This window comes from Mesoplodon bidens, assembly GCF_964165515.1.
Source record: "Mesoplodon bidens genome assembly, chromosome: 7".
In the NCBI taxonomy this organism is placed as follows: Eukaryota; Metazoa; Chordata; class Mammalia; order Artiodactyla; family Ziphiidae; genus Mesoplodon; species Mesoplodon bidens.
In genome coordinates, this window is record NC_138164.1 from 9,474,441 (window position 1) to 9,499,809 (window position 25,369).

At 46.8% G+C, this 25,369-nt stretch overlaps 1 protein-coding gene across 4 annotated transcripts; it reads left to right on the top strand.

Annotated features, from left to right (window-relative positions):
- The first annotated feature begins 1,067 nt into the window (after positions 1-1,067).
- On the top strand, positions 1,068-24,993 carry SCN3B (sodium voltage-gated channel beta subunit 3). 4 transcript variants are annotated; one of them, XM_081241049.1, is made up of 7 exons: positions 1,068-1,210; positions 2,515-2,593; positions 9,840-10,003; positions 12,340-12,565; positions 16,816-16,954; positions 20,631-20,710; positions 21,078-24,993. In XM_081241049.1, the coding sequence occupies exons 2-6, from the start codon at positions 2,539-2,541 to the stop codon at positions 20,692-20,694; spliced, it is 648 nt and encodes a 215-aa protein (XP_081097175.1). In that variant the 5' UTR covers positions 1,068-1,210; positions 2,515-2,538; the 3' UTR covers positions 20,695-20,710; positions 21,078-24,993. The 4 variants fall into 4 exon arrangements, with proteins under 4 accessions (XP_081097175.1, XP_081097176.1, XP_081097173.1 ...); XM_081241050.1 differs by lacking the exon at positions 1,068-1,210 and adding an exon at positions 1,736-1,819; XM_081241047.1 differs by lacking the exon at positions 1,068-1,210 and adding an exon at positions 1,740-2,091.
- The last annotated feature ends 376 nt before the right edge of the window (positions 24,994-25,369 follow it).

A 25,369-nucleotide genomic window follows, 5' to 3' on the forward strand; every position in this document is an offset into this window, starting at 1 on the left:
TGGATTCTTAACCACTGCACCACCTGGGAAGCCCGAAACTAATAAATTTTAACAGCAATAAGCACAGAGGTGGTTTTTTCCCCCCAAGATTCCCTGTATAAGTACAAGATAACTCTGCAACAAGTTGAGTGAAAAATACTTAGGGATTTTAACTGACCATAGCTCATTATGAGTGAGATATGGCTGTAAATGTAACTAAACAGACGTACCCTCTAAAGCACCTGTGGCCATAATTCTCCTGGATCTACGGTGGCAGACCCCACAGAAAACATCAGTTCCTCTTCTGGATGTATCATGCCGACACACTAAAAATCCTCCTGAGACAGTGACCAGGGTAGTTAAGGGTTGGAAACTACCAGAAAATACATTGGAAGAAACTTATGAAGCTTAGCCCCAAACAAAAAAGTCTGGGGTGGGATGTGGGGAAGCATAGCTCTCTCTTAAGGAAAACATTTTGCCGACCACTTAATGGAGTTCGGGGCGGAAGGAAGCGTGTACAGAATTCAACTGAATATAAAGAAGAACTTCCTTAAACGTTAGAAGGGACTGACTTTGTGAAGTAGTGAGTTCTCATTCCTGACAAAGGCCAAGCCTGTTCAACAGGAATGTCCTTGGGCGATTCAAGAATTGGAAAGGAAGTTGAATTAAGTCGACTTTTAACTTCTCATCCAGGTCTAACACACTGTGATTCAAGGGCTGGTTTTCAAAGCAACACAGAGTATGGCCTGGTGGCTCCCTGCCCAGGAAGAAGGACACTCTGTTGCACTGTGATATGTTAGGAGGGAGAATTTCCTGCATGTGGTTCACTTACTGTCAGCTGTTACTCTGCCGTTCTGTTTTGGAATATCAGTGTCAAGCTTCCCGTTTTGGAAATGGAGCAGTAGGGAATGAGAAGGGGGGAGAGGTTCTTGTATTCAGCTTTCACTCGATTCCAGGCATTCCTAATCTATTATGTCAATTGAGTTTATAACTAAATTTAAACGTTCCGGTTTCCCTTCCAGGGATGGGGAGGGGCAGTGAAACAGCTGCTAGGACTAGGGTGAGGCTAATAGTTGGAAGAAGCCAAACCACAGTCTATCTGCTTTTAAACTTAACAACAAACAAAAAAAAAGTGAGCAGAGCGAGAGGGAGTTGCTCCACCCCCAACACCACCGTTGCACAGACGTTTGGATCACTTCCTCAGCCAGTGAGGAGGTGAACACGGGAACAGGTGCGCCTCCCTCTTACCCCACTTCTAAGCAGGGATTATTTTGCTGCGTTCAGGGTGTCCGGCACCAATTAATCAAGGCTAGACAAAGGATATACCAGGGGGGGATGGGGTCGGGGGAGAGAAGCCAGGAGTCATGTAGCATGTACATTAAAGATGACATCATTGAAAGAGATTTGGCCCTCCTCTTCCCGGAGCTGGAAGCTCGCATGTCTGTGCAGGAGCCAGAGTGGGGTTGCTTGGGCGGCGGGGCGGGGGGCGGGGGGGCGGTGAATTGGTGAGAGGAGGCGTGCCGGTGCTGGGGAGAGGTGTGGAGATGCGAAAGGCAGACCTGGAGTCAGCCGGCGAGCAGAGAAATCGCTGGGGCTGAGGTCTTTGCGCCGCTCCGAGCTCCGCCCCTGCGCTCCGCAGCCGCCCTCGGCCCTGAGAGGGGCACGCCTGTTTGGGGGTGGGGAGTATTGCTCCGGCGGGGCGGGGTGGGTAAGTGGTGGCGGTGGCGGTGGAGAGCCGCCTGCGCATGTCAAGGCTGACGGAGCACACACGGTCGGGGCGCCTGGAGAAGGGCGGCTGGTCACGCGCCACCCAGGGTCCGGGCCCCTGCACGATCTGCAGGCGAGCTCGGGGACGGGGCCCACCCACCCCACCTCTCGATCGCAGGCCACACAGAAGCTTCCGCCTCCTTCCCGGCCCCCCTCCGGACTTCCCCGGGGAGGCTTGGCGGGTGTGGACTGGACTGAGGTGGAACGAGTTCTGTAGCTCAGACGGCAGCCCCGGTGGTTTCGGGTGTGAGGGCAGGCCCAGCTGGAGAAGGCGATCAGGGCGGACGAAGCCGGCGCTCCCGGGTCTGGGTGGATCCCGGTCGGAGCGTAACTCTTGGTAGGGAGGTGAGAGGTGGATCAACAGGGACCCCCTCCGGCAGCGCAGCCGCCTAGAGCCTGCCTGCCCCTCACTTCGGAGCTGAGCTTTCCCCGAGGCGCAAACAGGGGAAGCAGCTGAGCGACTGGAATTGGAAGTTCCGGGTGGGCGGGGAAGGCTCTGTCCGTGGTGCTGATCCGGATCCCAGCAACGGGCTCCGGGGAGGGCGCGCCAAGCTGCCGATCCACTCCCTCGAATTGGGGCAGTCCGCCAGGTTGGCTTGGAGCTGAAACCCCCGCCCGGCTCCAGAAGCCCGCAGAGCCTCCCCAGTCAACGGCACTTGGCCCTTATTTCAGTCAGAAAGTCTCCTCCTTGGAGCAGTTCGTCCCAGAAGGTTTCCTCGAAAGTCCTGAGAGGGAGCAGTTGTTGACCCAGGGAATCTCTCTGTTTAGCCCGGAAGCCACCCGCTGAAAAAGATGCCTGGCTTCAACAGATTGTTTCCCCTGGCTTCCCTCCTGCTCATTTTGTGGGGTAAGTACCAGCACCCTGCCATGCGAGATGCAGATGACAGTAATAATGCTAACAGGAATAACACTTATTGATGTCGTTGGTGAAAACGAGGAGCCCTGGTTGACTTCCCCCTGTGCATGTCCGCCAGACACGGGATCCAGAGGGGTTCCACGAGAGCTGGGGTTTTGAGATTGGAAAAAGACCTCCCCACTCCCGTGCTGCTTTATTCCTGAACCTCCCTTGGTGGTTTTTCCACCCTTCCTCCCGTTTCCTGTTAATTCCAAAGTATTTTTTCCCTTTCCCGTAGCTGAAAGAGCATGCATTTTTATTAAATGCATTCATTATTCATTATATCACATTCATTATTTAAAAATCTCGGTTACAGTTACATTTCATTTCTCAATGAGGTCTTTGAATTAATTTTTATATATTAAAAAAATCTGGATGCGTGCATTTTGAGAGTGAACCTAGTTGTTGATCCATCTGTTAAATTTCAATAAGTAAAACAGGCTTCAGCCATTTGCAGCGATATATTAGATAAATAGGCACCTGGGAATTGCATCTTTCTTCTTTTTCATGAACATGTGGAATCAAGGTGCTTTGGTGTTTGGGGGGCTGAGTTTTTTTGCCTTTAAAGATAAATAGGTTCTTGTTTGTCTGCTGTGAAGGAGTGAGGTGACCTTCTCCTTCCAAATAAGGGAGCCCTATACTTGCAACAGTAAGGCTGAGCAGAGTGGTGTTAGAGGTGGGCTTGGAGTGGGGTGTCTGCATGTGTGTAGTGGGAGTTAATGAGTCTACATGATAATGTCTGAATATGTGATTGAGAGAATGCTTTAGTGTGTTGATATATGCCTCAGGGTCCGAATGTGTATACTAGTGTATGTCAGAGCATGTTAGTATGGGCATCTGCATGGATTGATGAGGATGTTGTGTGTGTGTGTGTGTGTGTGTGTGTGTGTGTGTCTGGTTGTTGTGTAGGTATGGGCATTTCAGTCTTGGCAACTTAGATCCTCAGGTCAAATATAGGTGCTCTCCAGTTGATAATTGCTTTACATGATCTTAGCTACATTCCTCCATGTTAAAAATCAATAACCAGTATAATTAGATGTGAGCATGCCCACCTGCCTTACTGAAACTAGGTACAGGATTATGCTCTGTGGTTGGCATGGAACTCATTCTGCTGGTGCAGTGGCAGATATGCTGATGGGAACAGCCTCTTTACCTTAGTATCACTTTATTAAGCCTCCAGGACTAACCCTGGCTGCCAGCATTATCTGGATTTTGCATGTGACCAGAAGCAGAGCCAAGCTTCCTGTTGAACAAAATGCCTGATGAGACAGGCTGGGAAGGACAAAGAGGGAGAGCAATGCCAGTCCCAAGGGCAGATTCACTGCCACCCATCCCCAGTAGAGTAGACCAGACCTGAAGATGAAGCAGACATAATAGGTTGCCAATGATCTCACCTGCCTTGAAGACTTAAGGCTGTGATTTCCTCAGGGGGAGGCTAAGACTAGGGGACTTAGGAGAGGTTAGTTGGGCTGTATAAGAAAGAGCATGAGTAAAGCAATGAGAGATGAAGTTGTAGAGAAGGTTAGGGTGAGATTCTACAGAGCCTTTCTTCCCAAACCCTGATTTAAGTTTTTAGCATATTTGCCTGAATTCTAGTGGACGGGGAGAGCACTCTATAGGCCAAGGGCCTTTTGACTGGGACTTACAAAGCCTGGATTGGAGTCTTAGCTCTGCCACTAGCTTGCTATGTAATCACCTTAGAGTATTTTGTTCCTCATATACGTATATTTGGAAATACGTAAGTTTGGAAATGGGGGCAGATGATGTCTAACGTCCCTTTTAGCTGCACAATTGAATGGTAGGGAAATATTTACAGAATATTGCTAAAATAGGCAGAGTGCCCATCCTCCTCCCCACCCCTCAATTCCCCCACAATAAACATTTGGAAGAAGTGTGCATATTACACCTATCCTTGCCCATCCTCAGCTTCTCTACGTTGGTTCACCAAATTGAGAAGCTGCAGAAGGGAAAGAGAGATAGTTCAGGAAACCTTGCCAGTAAATGTAAGAGAGAGGGCCTTGCTTCACAAATGCAAAATCTTTTTATTTGCATGTAATTCCAGCATTGGAAAGCACTTAACTTAAGATGTGTTCACCCTTCCCAATATGAATGGAATTTTTTCCATTCTTTTATTTTCTGCGTGAATTGAACAAAATTCCCTTATTTCATTCAATAAAGTATATAATAATAATAATAATAATAATAATAATAATAATAATAATAATAATAGAATCTACACTTGCCTTGTGCTTTAGAGTTTACAAAACAATTTTCAATCTATTTCTTCTTTTGGTCCCCATAGCAATCCTATGGTGGTAGTCAGGGAAAGCAGTATTATTTCCAATTTAGAGATGAGACAATGAGTGCAGGGGAGGGGAAAGGACTTGCTAGAGAACTCTTACCTCTTGATTTCAGTCTTCCAGGGCTTGTTCTAGCTCCTCTTATGGACATACGTGCTGCTATACAGGATTGCCAGGTGGGCGTCTGTCCTCTCATCCCTCTTTGGAGCCACCCTTCCACTCCTCTCCCACGCCATTGCCTTTCCTAGGGCCTTACTCATTTTTACCTCCTAGTATCTTCTCTGTTTTTCCTCTCCAGGTCTACCCTCCCAGGTGTCGGTTGTGTTGGGAAAGGTTTCCCTCTCTTCCCCCAGTAACCCATTTTACTTCCCATTCTTTCAAGGCTCTGCTAAGTGACTGGCTTATCTGATAGACCAAGTCATTTCGGGGTGTTAATATCTACAAATAACATCATTTATTACCCCTTTTTGGAAAGTATTTACATTCTAATCAAAGCCTTTATTTTCGTAGCATTGTAGAGCCAAGTCAAGAGGAGCAATATAGCAATAACCAAAGAAGAAAAAGATTTGGGGTTATTAGAGTAGTTGGTTACATACACATTACTATCCACCTGATAATGGATTGATGCTATTCCTTAGTTAAATATAATCATAATTAATATATTCTTCCTTCTCTGGTTTCCTCATTATTACTATAGACATTGAAGAGGAGACCATGGGTCAAATGATTTGGCCAAGATTATTCCAAGAGTTTATTATTTACAGTCAGCAACGTGGGTTGAATGTCTACCACATGTAAAATCTTTTCTTGGATATCTAGAGGCTTTCTTGGAAAGAGAGGCAATAGTGTACTGGAGACTTACAGGGTGGAGAAATATACTTTACCTTCTGGTGGAAGGAACAGCAAGTCATACTGCAAAGGGAAGGCAAACAGGGATGAGAGGATTCTGTGGCCATTTTGCAATGTTCTATCCAGGACCTCATGAATTAAATTGACCTCATGAGCTGAGTTCTTTCTTAGGACTTCAAACTGGACTTTGGCAAGGAGAAGGCGATCAGTGGGGCTTGCTGTCTGACGATACCTTGGATTACTCAGGGGCAACTCAGAACAAAGAGAGGCTGCCGTGCCCTACTCACCATCCTGACTGCATGCATTCTGCCTTCCCTCCTTTAACTCTAAATGAACGAACCGTGTTTATATTTAAGACCAACTCATCTACTTGTTCACTAGAGGCTATCACCTCTCAGCTGTTCAAGGATGTTAGTCCAGCAAACTATACACTTTCAAGCCCCAGCAGCTCTACTGTTACCTTCATCCAAGCAAAGTCATTGAACCACCTCTCAGTCTGATCACTGTACCAGCCTCTTAACTGTTCTCTTTGCTTCCACCCTTATCCTTCCTCACCTCTTCAGTTTATTCCCAACATAGCAGTCAGATCAGGTAATTTTGTATAAATCATGTCATTCTTCCACTCAGCAGCCTCCAATGCTCCCATGTCACTCAAAGCAAAAGCCAAAGATCTAATTGTGGGCTGCAAGAGCAGCCATGATCCAGCTCTGGCTTATTTCTCCTGCCTCATCTCCTTCTACTCTCACTTTGTACCCTGTACTTTATTGTGCTTTTCGCTTTTGCCAACACACTCCCACCCTAGGGCTCTCGAGTTGCTGTCTCCTCTGCACACCTTCCCGCAGATGTTCATACAGCTGCTCCCTCCTTTCTTTCCTTCAACACCTGCTCGATGTCACCTTCTCAGTGAGTCTCTGATGATTCCACGCACGCTCTAACTCCTCCGTTCTATTTTATTTTTTCTTATAATTGCACTTACTGCAGTGTAATGGTGCTTATTTTCTCTCTCCTTCCACTGGAATGTGGGCTCCACGAGAGCAGGGATGGTTCCTGTTTTGTCCCCTGTTGTGTTCTCAGTGCCTAGAGCAGTACCTGGCGCACAATAAGCACTCGATATACGTTGAATGAGTGAACAAATAAATGAAGGAAAATAACATTAACGAATGTACAAAGCCCATTCGTAGAAATCATCCCATAGAATTTGTATGACAAATCTATTAGATAGATATTATTTTCAGCATTTTGTTGATGAATAAACTGAGTCTCCAAGAGGTTAAACAGTCTATCAAACTGGGAATTCTCTGGCGGTCCAGTAGTTAGGACTCTGTGCTTTCACTGTAGGGACCTGGGTTCTATCTCTGTTTGGGGAACTAAGATCCTGCAAGCTGCGCAGTGCGGCCAAAAAAAAAAAGTCTATCAAACCCAAGCCTTCAGTTGCCCAATACCGTCTTTCTTCTGCCTCTATAAGTGTAACTGTACATTCCTTGGTACATTTTCCTATTCTTCTCTGAAGCCATCATCATTGAAGTAACTCACCTTTACCACGTCTCATTAAATATGAATGTGCCCTGAGGCTCCCTGCTACATGGGGTTCTCAATGCACACTCTACACCTCTGTCCACTCCCAAACTTTTGCACAGACCATGATTTTTTTTTGCAGTACGCGGGCCTCTCACTGTTGTGGCCTCTCCCGCGGGCCTCTCACTGTTGTGGCCTCTCCCGTTGCGGAGCACAGGCTCCGGACGCGCAGGCTCAGCGGACATGGCTCACGGGCCCAGCCGTTCCACGGCATGTGGGATCTTCCCGGACCCGGGCACGAACCCACATCCCCTGTATCGGCAGGCGGACTCTCAACCACTGCGCCACCAGGGAAGCCCTGCTTTTTTTTTTTTTTAAACCAGGCCTATACTCAAGCTTTCAAACTCTTCATATTCTGAAAATGTTTCTGATCAGTTTGCTCTAGATATGGACCCTCCCCCGATTAAAGTGATGACCCATATGCAGAAGCAGGAGAGCCTCTTGCAGGCTGCCTGATAAAACCACCCCCCGCTTGTTGAGAGTTTAAAGCCAATAAAATTTATTTTACCTTGATATGTTAAATTTTATCATAGTGCCTCTAGTTTTTAAACTCTATGTCTAAAAATTAAATTTGTTGCTTTCTGAGTCAAATATTTCATTTTTTGACTCATAATTAGTCAGTCAGTCTCATTTTAAGTTCTAAATAAAGCTTTTCTCTGCTTTTAGAAAGAACTGTCTGCCAGTAGAGGAACAGACTGACCATTCACTGTGGGCTAGTTTTTAAATTACAATGTGTATTATTTCATTTTTTAGGGTCTCTGTTTTTATTATTAATGAGAAGGTAGCCTCAGAAGGGGTTAGAAGTTCTGATACAAGAATCGTTGGTGATTCATCTCACTTTTGAATCTTCTGTATAACATGCAAACTCTCTTACCAAATAGTTTTTTGCACTTGTTAACAGCACCAGAAAAAAAAATTTTTTTTCATTTGAGTTAGCTTTACTTTCTTGTGACATTTGGAGTTGGACAGAATCTATTTTCTCTTCCACAGGCCAACCTTCAAATATTTGAAGACAGGTGTGTTGGTGTTCAAGCTAAGCATCCCTGGTCCCCGCTTTGTTCTTACCAGACTTTGCCCCCAGACTCTTCTCCATCTTGCTTTCCTCTGCACGTGCACTCGTTGAAAACTTCCTTTCGTACAATGTGACACCCTGAACTGATCATCGTGGTCCAGATTTGCTCTGAACCGCACAGGGGAACTGCTCCTCCTTTGTTCTGCCGTGTACATCTGACAACACAGCCCACGTTTGCACTTGCTTTCTTGGCAGCCACGTCCCACTTTTGATTCATTCTGAATTTTCAGTCTGATGTACTTACCCTCTTTAATGGGCCATGAGCTTCTAGAGGGCAGGAACTATAAGTCCAGGCCTGTGGGTGGCCTCCAAGGTGCCCCCCAATCTGACTCCCCCTCCTCATTTTTTTTTTACTTTTTTAATTTTGTTTTTATTTTATTTTACTTTTTTATTTTATTTTTTTTGTGGTATGCGGGCCTCTCACTGTTGTGGCCTCTCCCGTTGCAGAGCACAGGCTCCAGACGCGCAGGCTCAGCGGCCATGGCTCACGGGCCCAGCCGCTCCGCGGCATGTGGGATCCTCCCGGACCGGGGCACGAACCCGTGTCCCCTGCATCGGCAGGCGTACTCTCAACCACTGTGCCACCAGGGAAGCCTTATTTTTTATTTTTTAAATTATTTTCTCTTTTCCCCCTTCCTCATTTTTAACTGTGTGTCTCTCTCTCTTCCTTGGGTGAAGCATCATCGCCCCAGCCCCACGGTCAGCTCCTTGCTGCTCTGTCCTCCACCATGCATCAGAATTACCTACATCTGCCGTAAAACACAGATATGATTACATCTCTCTAAGGCTTTAAAACATGTGACCCCTCCTATTGTGAAGGGCATACAGAGGTCTTCACAACATGGGTCCAATCTACCTTTCTGGCATTAAGTCTCACCATCCTTCTCTTCCCCTCTTCCCAGCCCAGCCAGGAGTAACTGCCTCTCCTCTAGTATGTCACTCACCATGGTCTGGTTTAATGACAGGAGTATGTGTTCCCTGCTAGACTATAAACATCTTTAGGGCGTGAAGCGTGTTTTATTCATCTTTGTATCTCAGCGTCAGGCCTGGCATAGAGTAGATTTCTGTGGGTGTTGGTGGAATGAAGGGGTGAATGGTGGTTGATGGATGGATGCATGGGTGCCCTGTTTCCCACCTTGACTCTAAGTCCTTGAGGGCAGAGCTGAGGTACGAGCTGTACCGCATCCCTGCTGCTTCCGGGGAGGATTGCAGTCAATGCTGGCTCATCCCTGCCCGTTGTGAGAGGGTGTACCTGGGGAGACACACACACACGTGCATGCTGTTTTCCAGTTTGTCTCATGATTCTGCCTTCTCTGTCTCTCCTCCCTCCCTCCCTCCTTGTTCTCCACTGCCTCTCCCCTGACACCTCCTGTCCCTCCCCTGGCGTCCGGGCTCTCCCCAGCTGGCGTCTGCTTCCCTGTGTGTGTGGAAGTGCCCTCGGAGACGGAGGCGGTTCAGGGCAATCCCATGAAGCTGCGCTGCATCTCCTGCATGAAGAGGGAGGACGTTGAGGCCACCACGGTGGTGGAATGGTTCTACAGGCCCGAGGGCGGTAAAGATTTCCTTGTATGTCTGACTGCTGACTCTGCCCTTTGTTTCGCTGGCCTCTGCCATTGTGTGCCTGGCTCCCGACAGCCTGGGGAATGACGAGCTGACAAACACTGGCTCTTTCTCTCCAAAGCACTGACAGCTCCTCTGCAGATAACTGACAGCCTTAGTTTAGCCCAGCCTCTGGGAAAGGGAGGGCTCCAGGCTAGCTCTGGGCACTCCTGGTTACAGGCAGCATAAGGAGGAGAAAGGCTTAAATAGTATTTAGAGCCTACTGTGTGCCAGTCACCCCACTAGGCACTGTGCAGGTGTTTTCAGGGAATCTCTGCACCATCCTGCTGGATGGATTAAATCCATAGAAACATTGAAATAACTCCAAGGGTCACTAAATGAGATAACATAGGTTACCTCATTTAAGTCTCACAATCTCAGTGAAATAAGAATGTCAGGCATGACCAAGACTGATGTGCACCTGGTACACACACATCAGTGGGTAAAATGTTTAAATAGTCCTATTGTGGTTACCTGTGCCAAATCTGCCAAGTGGCTTCATCACCATCCTTCCCACTAGGAACCTCCAGACCTCCCATGATGTAGGAGCTAAGGGATCAGCCATGGCCAATGTCAGTTCTGACTGGTTGGTGCCAGTGCCAAAATGGTTGTTATATACTTTGAACACCAACTTGAGGATGACCATTATTCACATTGTCACTGTCTTTGGAGCCAGGCTGCCTGGGATTGATTCTTGACTCCACAACTTATTTTAACTCTGTGTCCTTGGACAAATTGCTTAACCTCTCTCTCTGTGCCTCAGTTTCCTCATCTCTAAAATGGGGATATAAGCCATAGCTACCTCACAGAGCTGTTACCAGGACTCATGTGCTATAATTTTTAATGTGTTGACAATAGTTCTGGAATACAGGAAGTGCTGTATAAGTGTTTGATAGAGAATACACACACACACACACACAAATGGGGCAACTAAGGATCAAAGGAATTAAGTTAGTAAGACAGCTTAGATTTGAACCAGGTCGTCTGACAGCAGATACAAAGCCCTTTTTACTGCACTGCCTCATCTTCCTGGGGGCAAGTTTTTCCCCACAAAGACCTAATGGAGACACAACATTAGGATGAAATTGAGTTTTGCTTGCTCTTCTGTCTAGCTCTCCTGAAGCCGGACTCATTTCTCACTCTAGGCTGGATGTGCCATTCTGATGTGGCTTTGCTGCACTCAGGGGCCAGGCCTGGGACAGTAGGCTTCCTAGTGCCTGGCTCAGGGCTGACCGCAACCGAGGCTAGTGCGTAGGTTACAGGAGCCTGGACATCTTGACCAGATGCAAAGGTCCCCACGAGCCTCAGGTCTGTTCATATGCCAGCCACCTGCTCTGCTTCCAGGCCTGTCCAAAGTGAGGAGAAGGTGGCTCAGATGGAGAAAAAGAAACTTAAAAAAGTGTGCTGGAAATACAGAACAACACTAGTAGAAATTTTTGTGACAATGGACATGTTCCATATTCGTGCTGTCCAATTCAGTAGGCACCAGCCACAGGTGGCCTTGAACACTTGAACTGTGGCTAGTGCAACTGAGAAACCGAGTCTTACATTTTATTTCATTCCTAGTAAGTTAAATTTTAATGTAAGTAGCCACACATGGCAAGCAGAAACTAGATGGACTGCACAGCTGTAGAAGGAAATAGAAAAAAAGGTGTGTCAGAAGGTGGAAGTGTTTGAGAAGAGAAATGTAGAGACCACATTTCAGATCTAATTTCGCCCAGACTGGAAGAGCTGATGTGTGCACATTGGCTGGCAGCTCTCTGCTCATGTGGGCCACTTAAGCAGCCCGGGTCCCCTTCCTGTGGCCTGGCCCCGACTGCTCACGTCCCCTCCAAGGGGACCAGCTCCGAGAGACACTTGTGGAGGCCAGAGCTCTCAGACGTCTTCATGACGAATGAAGCTGCCTCTCTGCCTTAGTCTCTCCCTGGCTGCCCCCATGACACACCTTTCCCTCTTGTTCTCTCTGCCTCCTTCCAATCCTTCCTTTCTCTCAGTTTCCCGCTCCTGATTCCCGTACACGTCACTCACCTTCCTCTGTCCTCTTTCTTTCCAGCCCTTTTTCCCTGCCCACCTCTTCCTGCCGTGTCCATGTGCCCTGACACCTGGGTGCCTCTGCCCGTCTTTCCCTGTCTTTGCTCTCTTCCCTGCCCTCCTCTGAGACGCCCATCCCACTCCCACATTTGGGAGCTCCTGGTAACACTGTCCCCGTGCCCACATCTGAGCACCATTCTGGTCCTTTTCTCCACCCTGTCCCCACCTCTACCCTGTCTTCTCTCCTACACCCTCTGCTTCTCTACCTGCAGATCTATGAGTATCGGAACGGCCACCAGGAGGTGGAGAGCCCCTTCCAGGGACGCCTGCAGTGGAACGGGAGCAAAGACTTGCAGGACGTGTCCATCACTGTGCTCAACGTCACCCTGAATGACTCCGGCCTCTACACCTGCAACGTGTCCCGGGAGTTTGAGTTTGAGGCACATCGACCCTTTGTGAAGACCACCCGGCTCATCCCCCTCCGTGTCACCGAGGAGGGTAAGGCTAGGGCACAGGCTCCCTTGGGTGCCCTGCTCTCGGGGGAGGGAGGACAGCGGGTTTCCACATAAATGAGCCCCTTGCAGAATGCAAAACCCCATGTATCTGGAGTGGTGATATCTAAAAATGTCACCACTGGCTTGTCTTCCTGGGGCGGGCAGCTTTCTGCAAGCTGCCCGAGAGCTTGCCTCTCTGTGTCTTTCCTCAAAGCAGAAAGGCTTGGAGATGATAGTGCAGTAATCTTGACCCGGTCCCTGGACTCTCACCCTTAGAGAAAGAGGACAGCCTCCCTGAAGCCTAAAACTGCCAAGACAGTTACACCTACTCTGGCCTCTGCTGAACCTCGGACTCAATGGGTTCAGAGAAATCTCCTGAGGTTCTCTAGAGGTCATCTACCCTCTTGTCTGTGACTCATACAAACCTCTAAACTAGCGGTGCTCAAACTTCAGCCAGCCTCAGATGCCCCTGCAGGACTTCTTAAACCCAGGCTTTCTGATTCCGTAGGTGGAGCATGACTAACAAATTGTCAGGAGATGCTGTTGCTGCCGGGGACCGCACTTTGAGAACAACTGCTGTAAACCAAAGCCTGACAGTCTTTGTCTTCTGTCTCCCTCCACAGTAATCATACAAGCAAGCCCCTCCCCATCCGTGGCATCTCTCATCACATAACCTCACTTTCAGCTACGAGAAGGGGAAACGTGGTTTGCTCTCCAATCTTTAAATTTCCCCCATTTCCCACAGCTGGTTCCTTGTAGGCTGGGAAGTTCTTTCATCAACCTAACTCATAAGTTTCTGTTGGGATCGAATCCAGAGTCTTGAGGGTGAACTTAGGACTGTTCTTGTTCTGCTTTCAATGGACTCATTGTTCAGAGCACTGTGGCTCCTCACCCCTTGCAAATGTTCCTTCATGTGGCAGAAGAGTGATACATGCATCTCCCTTTGTGTTTTCTCACCCAGGCTAAATGATGACTCCATTTTACTTAGCCCTTCCTAGACAATCTATTTCCAGCACGTTCTCAGCATCCTGGCTGCCCCAAGATGCAGGTCAGTGAACAGGCAAAAGGTGTGGGGCAGGAAAGAAAGGAGAGGTCAAATTAAAGCCAGGCTCTTCCTAGAAAAGGATACCAGGAATCCCGACTTTCAGACCACAAGTGTATTTATTTTTTTATCGTGTTGTGGTGATAAAATTCGTTAAGCAAACAGAGTGAGCAGGGTGAGCAATGTCATGATTCAGACAAGACTCAAACGGAAGGTAGGTCAATCCAGATGGTGCACAGGGACTCTCAGGCCACTTGGCTCAGACCTGATGAGCCTCTTCCCCTCTTTGAGCCCGTCTCCTCTTGTGTGAGTCGAAGGGGTTGGACTGGTAGCTCTCTAAGGTATTTTTCTGTTCAGAAGTACCATTATCCTCTTCTGTTTGCACACCTGTGCCCCCAGGGGGAAGGGAGCCTGGCGCCCTCTGCTGTTCATCCTCGGGACTGTCGGCTGGTGACAGCCGGGCCCTAGGAAGCTGCCTCTGTCTCCACCTTGTGCTCTCAAAGGCTTTTGCCTCCAGAGACCTTTGCGCAGCCAGTGGAAAGGGTGGCAAAGCGGAGCCAGTCCGCCTGCCTGCCGGGCACCAGAGCCAGACTTGGGTAAGAATTGAGGGAAAACAAGTTTGTCATCAGAGCCACAGAGCCCCTCGGGACGTTAGGGCTGGAAGGAAGCTTGGCTCTCTTTCAGTCCAGGGGTCTGAACAAAGAGCTGGCATCGGAATCACCCAGGGGGCTTTCCTTCAGTGCAGACGGCTCCATACCACTGCTGCGGTGTGAGTGCAGCATGAAGCACATTAGCACCAGAAGCAGGACTGTAGTCCAGATATTTGCCTCTATTACCTGTGTTTCCACTGCATCTCTTCCCTCCACCACCGCCCACTCCCTGCCACTTTTTCTTTTTCTCTCTTCCCCCCGCCCCGTGACCCCTTTGGCAGCCCTCTGCATCCCCACCCCCAGATATTCACAGCTCTCATACTGCTGCACGCTCCACCATGGCACATTCCCCACGTCTGCTCCATCCCTGTGATCCCAGAGAATCTCCCTGCTTCTCTTTGCTCAAGCTGGACTGATCCTGGCATAGGCTCTCACCTCCTGGCTCTAAGACAGAAATCTGAGTTCTCTTCACCTAGAGGTAAATAAAGCTACTGAGGACAGCTTCCCGTGGTACTACTGCTGGCTACTGCATTTAAAAAGAAACAGGGGGGCTTCCCTGGTGGCGCAGTGGTTGAGAGTCCGCCTGCCGATGCAGGGGACACGGGTTCGTGCCCCGGTCCGGGAAGATCCCACATGCCGCGGAGCGGCTGGGCCCATGAGCCATGGATGCTGAGCCTGCGCGTCCGGAGCCTGTGCTCCGCAACGGGAGAGGCCACACCAGTCAGAGGCCCGCGTACCGCAAAAAAAAAAAAAAAAAAAAAAAAAAGAAGTGCTTGAAGTTGAGCACATCGCAAACCAGGCCATTGTCAGCCCATGAAAAGACATTTGATGTGTCTGGCATTCTCCTGTGCCTCAAGCTGCATCTGTGACCTCCAGCTCCAGTTAGGAAACCTGGGTGATCCTGGAGCCCTTGGACTGCTTCTCTGAGGTGAAGGTCATGGCTGTGCCTATATTGTGCTTTTAATGAGCAAGGCCTTGGGGATGACTTATGCCCTATGAATAACCATGAATCTAATTTGCTGCTGAGAGCTAGCAAAGGGAGATGTGGCTGCAGCCTTCCTTGCCACTAGGAAGGAATATATGTCGGGACATTTGCCATGTATTATGTTTCATTTATTTATTTTTTTTAATGAAAAAAAAATTTTTTTTTTTGGCCGCACCACACGGCTTGTGGGATCTTAGTTCCCCAACCTGGGATTGAACCTGGGCCACGGCTGTGGAAGTGCCAAGTCCTAACCACTGGACTGCCAGGGAATTCCCTATCATGTTTTATTTGTCATTTTTGTTGGTTAGGAAACAAGGAAGATCAATATTTATTTATATTCATTCATTCCACAAATACTTATTGAATACTTCAAGTATTCTAGGATTAGGCAACAGGCTGATAATTCAGAAATAAATATGTTCTTAGTAAGCACACAGTCAGTAGAGAAGAGAGATAAATACATCACAGTACAATCTGGGAAGTGTTATAATAGATGGATGGGAAAGTGCCTGGAGAAGAACGTGAATAATAACTGCACGAGAAGTTGAGGAAGGCTTCACGGAGGAGGTGACTTCAGTGGAGTCTAGAAAAATGGTTGGGAGATTGAAAAGCAGGAGGCGATGTTGGGACAGAGGTAGCACTGGGGTGTGAGATACAATCTAGGAAGAGGGAAGAGAAAGAAGAAACATCCACAGATTCCAAAAGACCACAGCGAGTAGAGTAGAGAGGTTTTGCTGGCCAACCAAATGGAAATGAGGTGAGGAAGGCCGCACAGCAAGTGGCCTCCTGTGCCCTGTTAAGAGAGTCAGGTCTCTATGCTGAGGGTGGTGTGGAATACTGGAAGGTTTTCATCTGTGTTCCGGAAGTAGAACAGGACAGCCTGGTTAATATGTGGAATTCTCCAACCCTCATTTCTGTTTGGGTTTGGAATGGCCTGGAGGGAAGATGAGATGGGAACGTCCTTGCTTCTCATCCAGACATGCAGAAAACATGCTCAGGTCACTGGGTGGGCTGACGGCACTGTCCACGTGGCCCTGTCCATGTTTTCCGATGCCCTCTTCCTGGGGATACCACACTCCACCACCCTAAGCTCAGAGGACAGAGTCGGCTGAACTAAGACGTGTGCCTCACATCTGTGCAGACTTTTACATCTCACAAGGTATCCTTAAATACATTAGGTAATGTATGGTATGAATTATTATCCTCACTTTACAAATTAAGAAACTGAGTCTCAGGTCAGGGAAATGACTGTTCACACACCAGGAAGTAGGAAGCCTGGGACCCAGCTGTATGTGTATCACACAGCTCCAGGATTCCTTCCAGTGCTCTATGACTTCTTCCTCCAGCCATCATTCTCCCTCATGCCTCCCTCCAGAGCATCTGAAGAAAGTCAGTGAGAAAGCTGACAGGCAGGAGAATTAGGGGATATTAAATCTCATTGGTACCCTCTTGCGTTCCTTTAGACCCAGTGCTTATTTAAGACATATCTAAAAATAGGCCTCGTATATCTCAGACCTCAGTGACAGCTCTGGGTTTGTTGGACATGCATATTGTGAGCCTCACTCTCCCCCTTGCAGCTGGAGAGGACTTCACCTCTGTGGTCTCAGAAATCATGATGTACATCCTCCTGGTCTTCCTCACTCTGTGGCTGCTCATCGAGATGATATATTGCTACAGGAAGGTCTCAAAGGCCGAAGAGGCAGCCCAAGAAAATGCGTAAGTCCAAAGATGCCAAAATAATGATAGCTTGCACCTTCCGAGCGCTTGCTCTCATAGGTGAGGTGGTGAGCAATTTACACAGTCCTCCACTTTCCTCACAACGACGTTTGAGGTAGGCAGCATGAATATACCCATTTTACAGATGCGAAAGCTGAGCCTGGGAAAGTTTGCCCAAGACCATTATAAGAGGCAAAGCAAGGTTTGACTTCGTGCCTGCTAACTCGTGCCCTGCACTCTTAACCACTATGTAAAGCCCATCAGCTGCCACCACAATCCCATGACATTAGCATTATTATGACCGTTTTATAGATGCTGAAGCGGTTCATAGAGCTTACGTGGCTTGCTGGGGCCACACAGATAATGAGAGGAGAGGTTGGGATTTGAACCGAAGCTTGTCTGGTGTCCTTGCTGTTCCCGACACATTCAGCTATTTGCTGTAAACCACAGAGCTCATCAGGCCACCTGGGCTCTGCCGTCTATTGGCTAAGGAGCTCCAAACATGTTCTTCCCCCTGGAGCTTGGCCGTGATTGAAAACCCAGAGGGGGGCTCTTCTGCTTCAACGTCCAGACTGTACCTTGGACATTTTCGCCAAGGCCCTAGTCACTCGAGCACAGGTAACAGATGATGGGGTCTGAGAGTCTAAGGGGCCATGTTGGCTTGTTATTCGGGGAGAGGAAAGATAGAAACTAACCCTCACAGATTTACACAGTGGAGGCGATAAGCTAAAAACCCTAGGCTATTATCACCTAGAAATGCTTGATAAAGTATCACTTTTCATGATATCTATGATCTCAGGAAAGTAAAAAATTATAACTGACCAGATAGAAGGAAAGAAAGGATATGCTGGGGAAGTTGTCTTTCCTGGTGACCTGGGTGATCAGATTTCAGTGCTTGAGCATAGGAAGTGGCCACACTTGGACAGGAAGTGCCCACACTTGGACAGGAAGTACCCACAGCTGGCCTTGCACAAGAAACAGAGTTGGAACTGAGGTCACCAGCAGAACCAGGATCCTCAGAGGGCTACAGCTCATGCAAAAGATAGATCAGTAAATAATCATCAGTCCACCAGCCCAGAGAAAAGCCAAGGAAACATATCTACTTGGCCTGACTCCAAGTAGAAACATAAAAGATTCTTGAGAACTGGTAACCACAAGCCTGCTCTCACAATGTTTGGGATTTAAATTTATGCTACCCACATGATCCAGGAACCTCTAAGCTGAAAAAGTCAATAAAAAAAAATTAGTCCCCAGACAGTGATAACCATGTAGAAGCAAATGAAAAACTATTCTGAAGGGACCCACTTTTAGCTGAGGCTTAACAGTGCTCCCCAGATAAAGCATTGCTAAATCTGATTTCCACAGTCTCATCCAAAACTAAAAGACACAGCAGGAAATAATCCAGCATGAGCAAGAGAAGTAACAAATGGCAGGATGAAATCCCAGGAGCTTCAGACACAAGAAGGACCTGGTAAAATATAGAAAATAAATTTGCTTAAAAGAGTTAAAACAAGAGGAGGAAACAAAACATAAGAATACAATAAGTTATTAAGAAAAAAGAACAGGCAGATTTGAACAGGAATAAAGAAAAACCTGGAAATGAAAAATACAGTCAATAATATTCAAATCTCAGTGGACTGGTTCCCCAGAGATTAGATACTGGTAACCAGAAGATAAACATCAGGAAGTTTCACAGAATGAAGCACAGAGATATAAAAAGATGGAATATCACAAAGAAATAGGAAGACAAAAATTGAGAAGATCGATTAGAATAGAAGAGAGAAAATGGAGGAGAGACAATATTCAGAGATACAGTGGCTAAGGAAAGGTATGACTCTTCAGATTCAGGTAGCACAATATGTCCTGAGCAAGATAAATACATATAAATCTAAACCTAAACACCAACCATCTTTAAACTGATTACTGGCAGCAACTAATATAACCTACAGCAAATATCATCTATGTTGCAACTTTAGAAGAACTGCCTATAATATTAGAAACATGTCAAGGATACCTGCTTCTATTCTATACTGGAGATCCTAGGTGGTGCACTAAGTAAATACAAAAAAAAAAAAAAAGAAAAAGAAAAAAAGAGTAAGAATTGTAAAGAAAGAAACTAAATTATCATTCACAGCCAATATGATTACCTATATAGAAAATCCAAGGGAATCTATAGACAAACTATTAGAACTAGTAAGAACATTTCATAAGATTGTTGATACAAATCAAAATATTTATAAATATAAATATAAATATAAAAGCACCTCTATTCCAGCCACAAAAATTTAGAGAAACATCTCAATATTTAAAACATTTTTTAAAATTCAATTACAATAGCAACAAATACTCTCCAGTACCTGGGAATAAATCTGATAAAAACGTGTAAGATATTTAAGGAGAAAATTACAAAATTTTACTGAAAGATTTGAGTTAAATAAATGAAGACTAAAACCTCACTGTTACAAACATGGCAGTTCTCTTCCAAATTAATCTGCAAATTCAGTAAAATTTCCATCAAAATACCCAATGGATTGTTCAAGGAACTTGATAAGCAGATCTTAAAAGTCATACAGAAGCCCAGAGGCTAAAACTAGTCTAAGCCAGAGGATGGTCAGATAGTAAATATTTTAGGCTTTTCAGGCTACAGAGGGTCTCTGTCCCCTATTGTGCTTTAGTTTTGTTTGTGTGCAACCCTTTAAACAAGTAACAGCCTTTATTAGCTCATGGGCCATAGTTTGCCTATTTCAAAGAACAATAAGTTTGGGGGAGGTGGCTGGTAGGAGTTTTCCTGTCAGATATAAAGATTTCTTATACAGCTATTAGAGTAAAGATTTTATGATATGGGACTTCCCTGGTGGTGCAGTGGTTAAGAATCCGCCGGCCAACGCAGAGGACATGGATTCGAGCCCTGGTCCTGGAAGATCCCACCTGCCACAGAGCAACTAAGCCCGTGTGCCACAACTACTGAGCCTGTGCTCTAGAGCCCACGAACCACAACTACTGAGCCCGCATGCCACAACTGCTGAAGCCCACGTGCCTAGAGCCCATGCTCTACCAACAAGAGAAGCCACCACCATGAGAAGCCCGTGCACTGCCACGAAGAGTAGCCCCCACTCGCTGCAACTAGAGAAAGCCCATGCACAGCAACGAAGACCCGACACAGCCAAAAATAAAATAAATAAATTTTAAAAGAAAAAAGAAAGATATTTTCAAGACATGGAATAATCAAAGAAAAAGACAAATGTCTCAGAAGAAAAACTGGTAAAGCAAATGAAGTCATATTGCAGAAGTACAAACCCAAATTGCTTATAAACTTATGAAAAGATGCTCAACTTCACCAGTAATCAGGGAAAGGAAAATTAAAAGATCTATAAAATGTAATTTCCTATCCAACAGTTTGGCTGATTTAATCTAACAGTACTAAGTCCTGAGAACAATGTGGATAAATGAGAAGACTCATACGTTGCTGGTGGAAGGAAAAAACAAATGTATTTATTATTCTAGTCTGCTGAGAGGGCCATTCTCATTTTCTCTTGGGTAACATGGTGAGAAGGAAATGCAGAGGTGTTCTAGAGACATCCTTGTTCCTGTAGCCCTTGCTCCTTCCCTTTTCCTGTGTTCGCACCTCTGGGTATAAATGCACTGATTTTCTTCCCCCCCGTCTCTCCTCCAACAGGTCTGACTACCTGGCTATCCCATCGGAGAACAAAGAGAACTCTGCAGTACCAGTGGAGGAATAGAAGGGGGCAACCGGAGGTGACGTACAGGGAAGGGAGGGGCAGGTAGATAAGGAGGCAGGTTGTACAAGTGACCTTGACACCCACAAACCAAAATGACTTTAGATCTGGTCCCTTTGATTTCTACCCTACCCAGAGTCCCCACCCTCAGGGTATTTCTTTAAGTTGATGCCCAAGTAGTAATAAAGCTCTGTGCGAGGTTCAAGTCCTTCAGAAGGTGAGTTGCTTCAGCCTGAGTGTTGGGGCAACTTGAACTCCTTACCCACAGTGACAAAAAATAATTCCCCATTCTCCCTCCTATGTAAGGATCGTGGATCAGGTCAGAGAGCCTTTGGCTGGGCTGGACTGGGCTGGCAATTCTCAGTGAGCTGCTTTATCACTGGTAGGTGGCCTGAACACTGAAGCACTGGCTACCCCATGTTCAGTGATGTCAGCAGCGTCAGGAGGCTGCCCCGGGGGCCACATCACTTCTCTTCACGCGTCCATCCTTCAGTTCATCCGTCATCCATCCACGCGCCTCTGAACTGTCACCTCTGACTTCTTAACTCCATCAGACCTCCACGCACAAGACTTCGCCGGAACCAAGGAGCCAACATGTCTACACGACTCAACCTCAGCCTGCCCTTGCTTTCAAGCAAGCAGCTCCCATGCCAACCGGACCCCTCCCCTGTGCTCCACCCGGCTTTGAACACGTGCTGGAGCCCGCTCATTCTCCATTGCCGCAAGTGAATGGAGGGCTTAACGGAAGGAAGCTGGAGTGATTAGTCTGGGTTAAAGCAAAAGAGTGTCATGAAGTGGGATTCCTTGAAGTCAGTTTTTCTAAGTTCCTGGCCCACTTGGCTGGAGCATCAGAGCAAAGCATGCCTTTCTAGGCCCTCCAGTGACAGAAAGTGCATTAAGCATGGACTAAAATTTTCTCTGGACTATGGTGCTCCAGGGCTAGATCCCAAGAGGTCTCAAAGGCCTGGGTTAGTGTCAGTCCTTCAAGAAGCCGAGGGCAGGGGACTTAGGAAGTCACACAACATGTTCATGATCCTCCTGGCGCAACGTGTGTGTGCCTTGCCAGGCGAGCACACCACCGGAGATGGCTGGGTGGCATTGTTTTCCTGTGGGCACTGGGACTGCAATTCCCAAGTCCTTCCTCTCAAAATTTCTGTGGGTCAGTATGATTACTCATACAGGAGGCAACGGAGACTCAAGACAGGACTCCACTGATAAGAGACTTCAAAGGATAAACTGGAGCAGATAGAAGCCTAAGGCACGGTCCAGTTTACACTTCCCGGGATGGGATAATTTTGTTCTTGAAAAGACTTCGAAATTGAGTTTGGCCATGGCACAGAACTCGGTGGATTGCCTGGCTAAGGTTAGCTCTGATTCAGGCAATTAGAAATTGGCCAAAAAGGCAGCGAGAAGGATGTGAGGTAGATTTGAAGAATCTCTTTAGTGAAAATGTTTGTGAATCTGAGACGTCTTCCAGAAGGGGAACACATCCGGGAATGGCATTTAACTGACACATGTTTTTAGCCTGAGATAGATGATGGCAAATGAGTGGCGTGATAGAGGGACAGGCTAGGTGGCTTCCAAATATTTCACCTGTGAATTCATAATGTCCAGGGTTTTTTTTTCCCCTAAATGATAGGAGAGCAGATGAACACTGGAAACATTTTAGTCAACATCTCATGTTTCACTTTGAGTAACTGGTGTAAGTGTGATGTCCTTCCGCACCTTGTGATGAGAGGGGCAAGGATGCTTTATGGAATGTGAGAAGATGAAAGTGACTGGGATTCGATGAACAAGATGTCCCTCAGATCCAGGGGGATATATGGGGAAAGATCCCACTCTCTTGGCTTTGGGCCTCACCTGACAAACTCAGTTCATCTCTGCCATCCCTAGGAAAGCACTTGAATTAGTCCTTGTTCACATATTTGAGAGTCTGATTTTATCGAAGAAAATACTTTCAATAAATTCAAGGCGTTTCTCACTGGTCATTTCCCACACAGTCTCTCTGAAATAGGGGACAGAGTATAGATTTTCCTTACTTTCCTGTGAGGAAAACAGGCCTGGATTACTGTGAGCTTTTCCCAGTCACGTGGATGGTGGATGACAAGCCGGCTGCAGAAACTACTTTCTACCACTCCACTTCCCTCTTGCTTCAGTAGACCACGCATCTAACTTGTGATCTAGAAGGCACGTTTGCTTTTTCTCCCTTTTTAAAAGCCCAACTCAGATATTTCCTGAGTGATTTTTAATGAAGCTGAATGGTACCTCTTTTTCTTATCCTTTACAAGTAATCTTCTTTAGTCTTTTCCTCCTCCTAACTTCTCAACTCTTCTCATCTTTAATGCTTTCTTTATTAAGCTATATGATTTACCAAGCATTTTAATTATCTTATTTCTTCTCCACAACTAGCTGTGAGGTGGATATTGCTAATACGTTAACAAATGAAGAAACATGCTGTCTGAGGCTAAGAAGCTTTTCCAAATCGTAAGTTCATATAGCTGGTAAACAGAGAGCTGGAATTCAGGTCTTCTGAGCCCTAGCCCAGCTCTCTTTCCACTGAGACCATAGCTGCTTCCTTTCCTCTTTTATTTTTATTTTCTTTACTTCCATCTAATCTTTGCCTCTCTTGCTTGTCCTGAGATGTTAAACATCTTCGCTCACCCCTAATCCCACTCGACTGCTCCTGTACCACTTTGCTTCTTGGTCCATGCTAAAAATGGAGTCTTACTCTCATGTTCGTTTTCCCTCTCTCGTTGGTTTGTACCTCATTATTTCTCCTGAATCGCAATTAAACTCCTTCCTGGGAGACTTGATGACTATAAATCCACAAGGTACTGTGATCACCAGCCTACTTCAGATCCTCACTCATTCCCTTTTCCTCCGCATATTCCTACAAAGGACCCAGATAAATGTGCACTGCTCTGGAAGCTTTATCTGGCATGCTGTTCTTACTAAAGGGCTTAGATATGTTCTCAAGGGCTATCATCACTCTAGGAACCGCACCCGTTGTCTTGGTGCTGGATATTTCCCCTGACTGATGCTTAATAATACAATTCACTCAAGGCCAGCTCGGCTGGGTCTGGTTTTCCCTCCCCTGGGGCTTAACAGCCATGACCTTCATTGCTCAACTCTGCTGGCCCTGTGAGCACCTTGCCCTACTGACCTTTGCCATCAGCTCAGCCTTGCACCGCAGCCCCAACTCTTGTGTGGAAATACCTTGACGGTCAGCACCTGTCCCAACACCAGCCTTTATTTCCAGTCCATCTAAAAGCCCTGTCCTTTAGAGTCACCACCCCCAAACACCCACACACCCGGATTTCTGACTCTCTGAGTTTCTGGTTTCTCCTTAGATGTCAAACTAGAAATGTTAGTAGGAAAGGAATTTTTCAGAGCAGGAATATGCTGGAAATATGTATAGAGCTATGAATGGTTAAGAGAAGAGATAGTAGCTCCTTTTTTCCCCCCAAAACTATGGGATCAAAAAGGAAAATACACCCATCTCAGAATCTGTGAACCCACCTGACATAAATCAGAGAGAAAAGGCCGCGTAACTGCATCTCGGCAGCAAGAAGCAGCGAGGAGCTAGACCCATTTCAGAATAGATCTTGGCTCCCCTTCGCGAGCGGAAATGGAAAAATAAAACAAAAAACACCTTCCTCTCCCATCCTTTTGTAAATGAAAAGCCCTCAGCCCAGTGAGTCCTCCTAGTCACGGCAAATGTATCTGTGTAGTACTTGGTGCGTCATTACTGCGATCATCCATTCATTCTGCATTTCAGCACCCTCTCTGCGTCAGGCACCAGTCTAGACCCTGAGTGTGCCCTGCGCTCTTAGGTTTTAAAACTATCATCATCCAAGCCTTTCCTAGTCTCTAACACTCTACCGTGGCAGACGACTCCTGTTTGGCGCCCCTCCCCTTACTAGAGGCTGTAGTAGGACCCAGTAGACGCACACTTGAAGTGAGTCTGAGCTGTAGCTCAGACTCAACCCCTATCATAGGCCAGCTAAGCCTCAAAGCTGGTATTACTCTTTTTTGGGCAGAGTGACAGGGAGGGAGGCACTGAGGGACGAGCACTTGTAGGTTTGTGAGGCACCAAACACAATCAGCAAACTCGTACAGCCATGGAACTTGTCACCATGTTGTCACCTTCATGTGGCTTTTTCTTGATTTTCCACAGCCAATCTTTTTCTGAACTTTAGAAATGTTGTTCCTGACCACTCAAGCTCTCAACAACCTAATGCCTGTATGTGGTGTTTTTCAGTAAACTCCCTGTTCCTGTCAATAAAGTGTCTCTAAACACTGCTTGCTCTGGTTTTGCTCCACTGTGTGTGTCTGCTACACATACTATGGCTTCTACCTACCTCCCCAGCCCACATCCATTCCTGAACTCACAATCACTGGATATACACCCAGAGAATGAAAAATACATTTAATAGTCTAGAAGTAAACATACTGTCTCCCTTCTTTCCTTCCCTACCCAAATACAAAGGAATCCAAGAGCCAGCGTGTTCTCACCTGAATGACATCAAACAAGTTGGTGAGGGGCTCCCAGCAAGGAAGACCTAGTGAAGGGAGGGGCCCCACTCCCTTACCAGGTTGGCTCACATTAATAAAGCAACGCTGTCCCCCAATGTGTGTCTTCCTAGAAGTGCCAAGGCCCCAAAAGGGAAAAGTTACA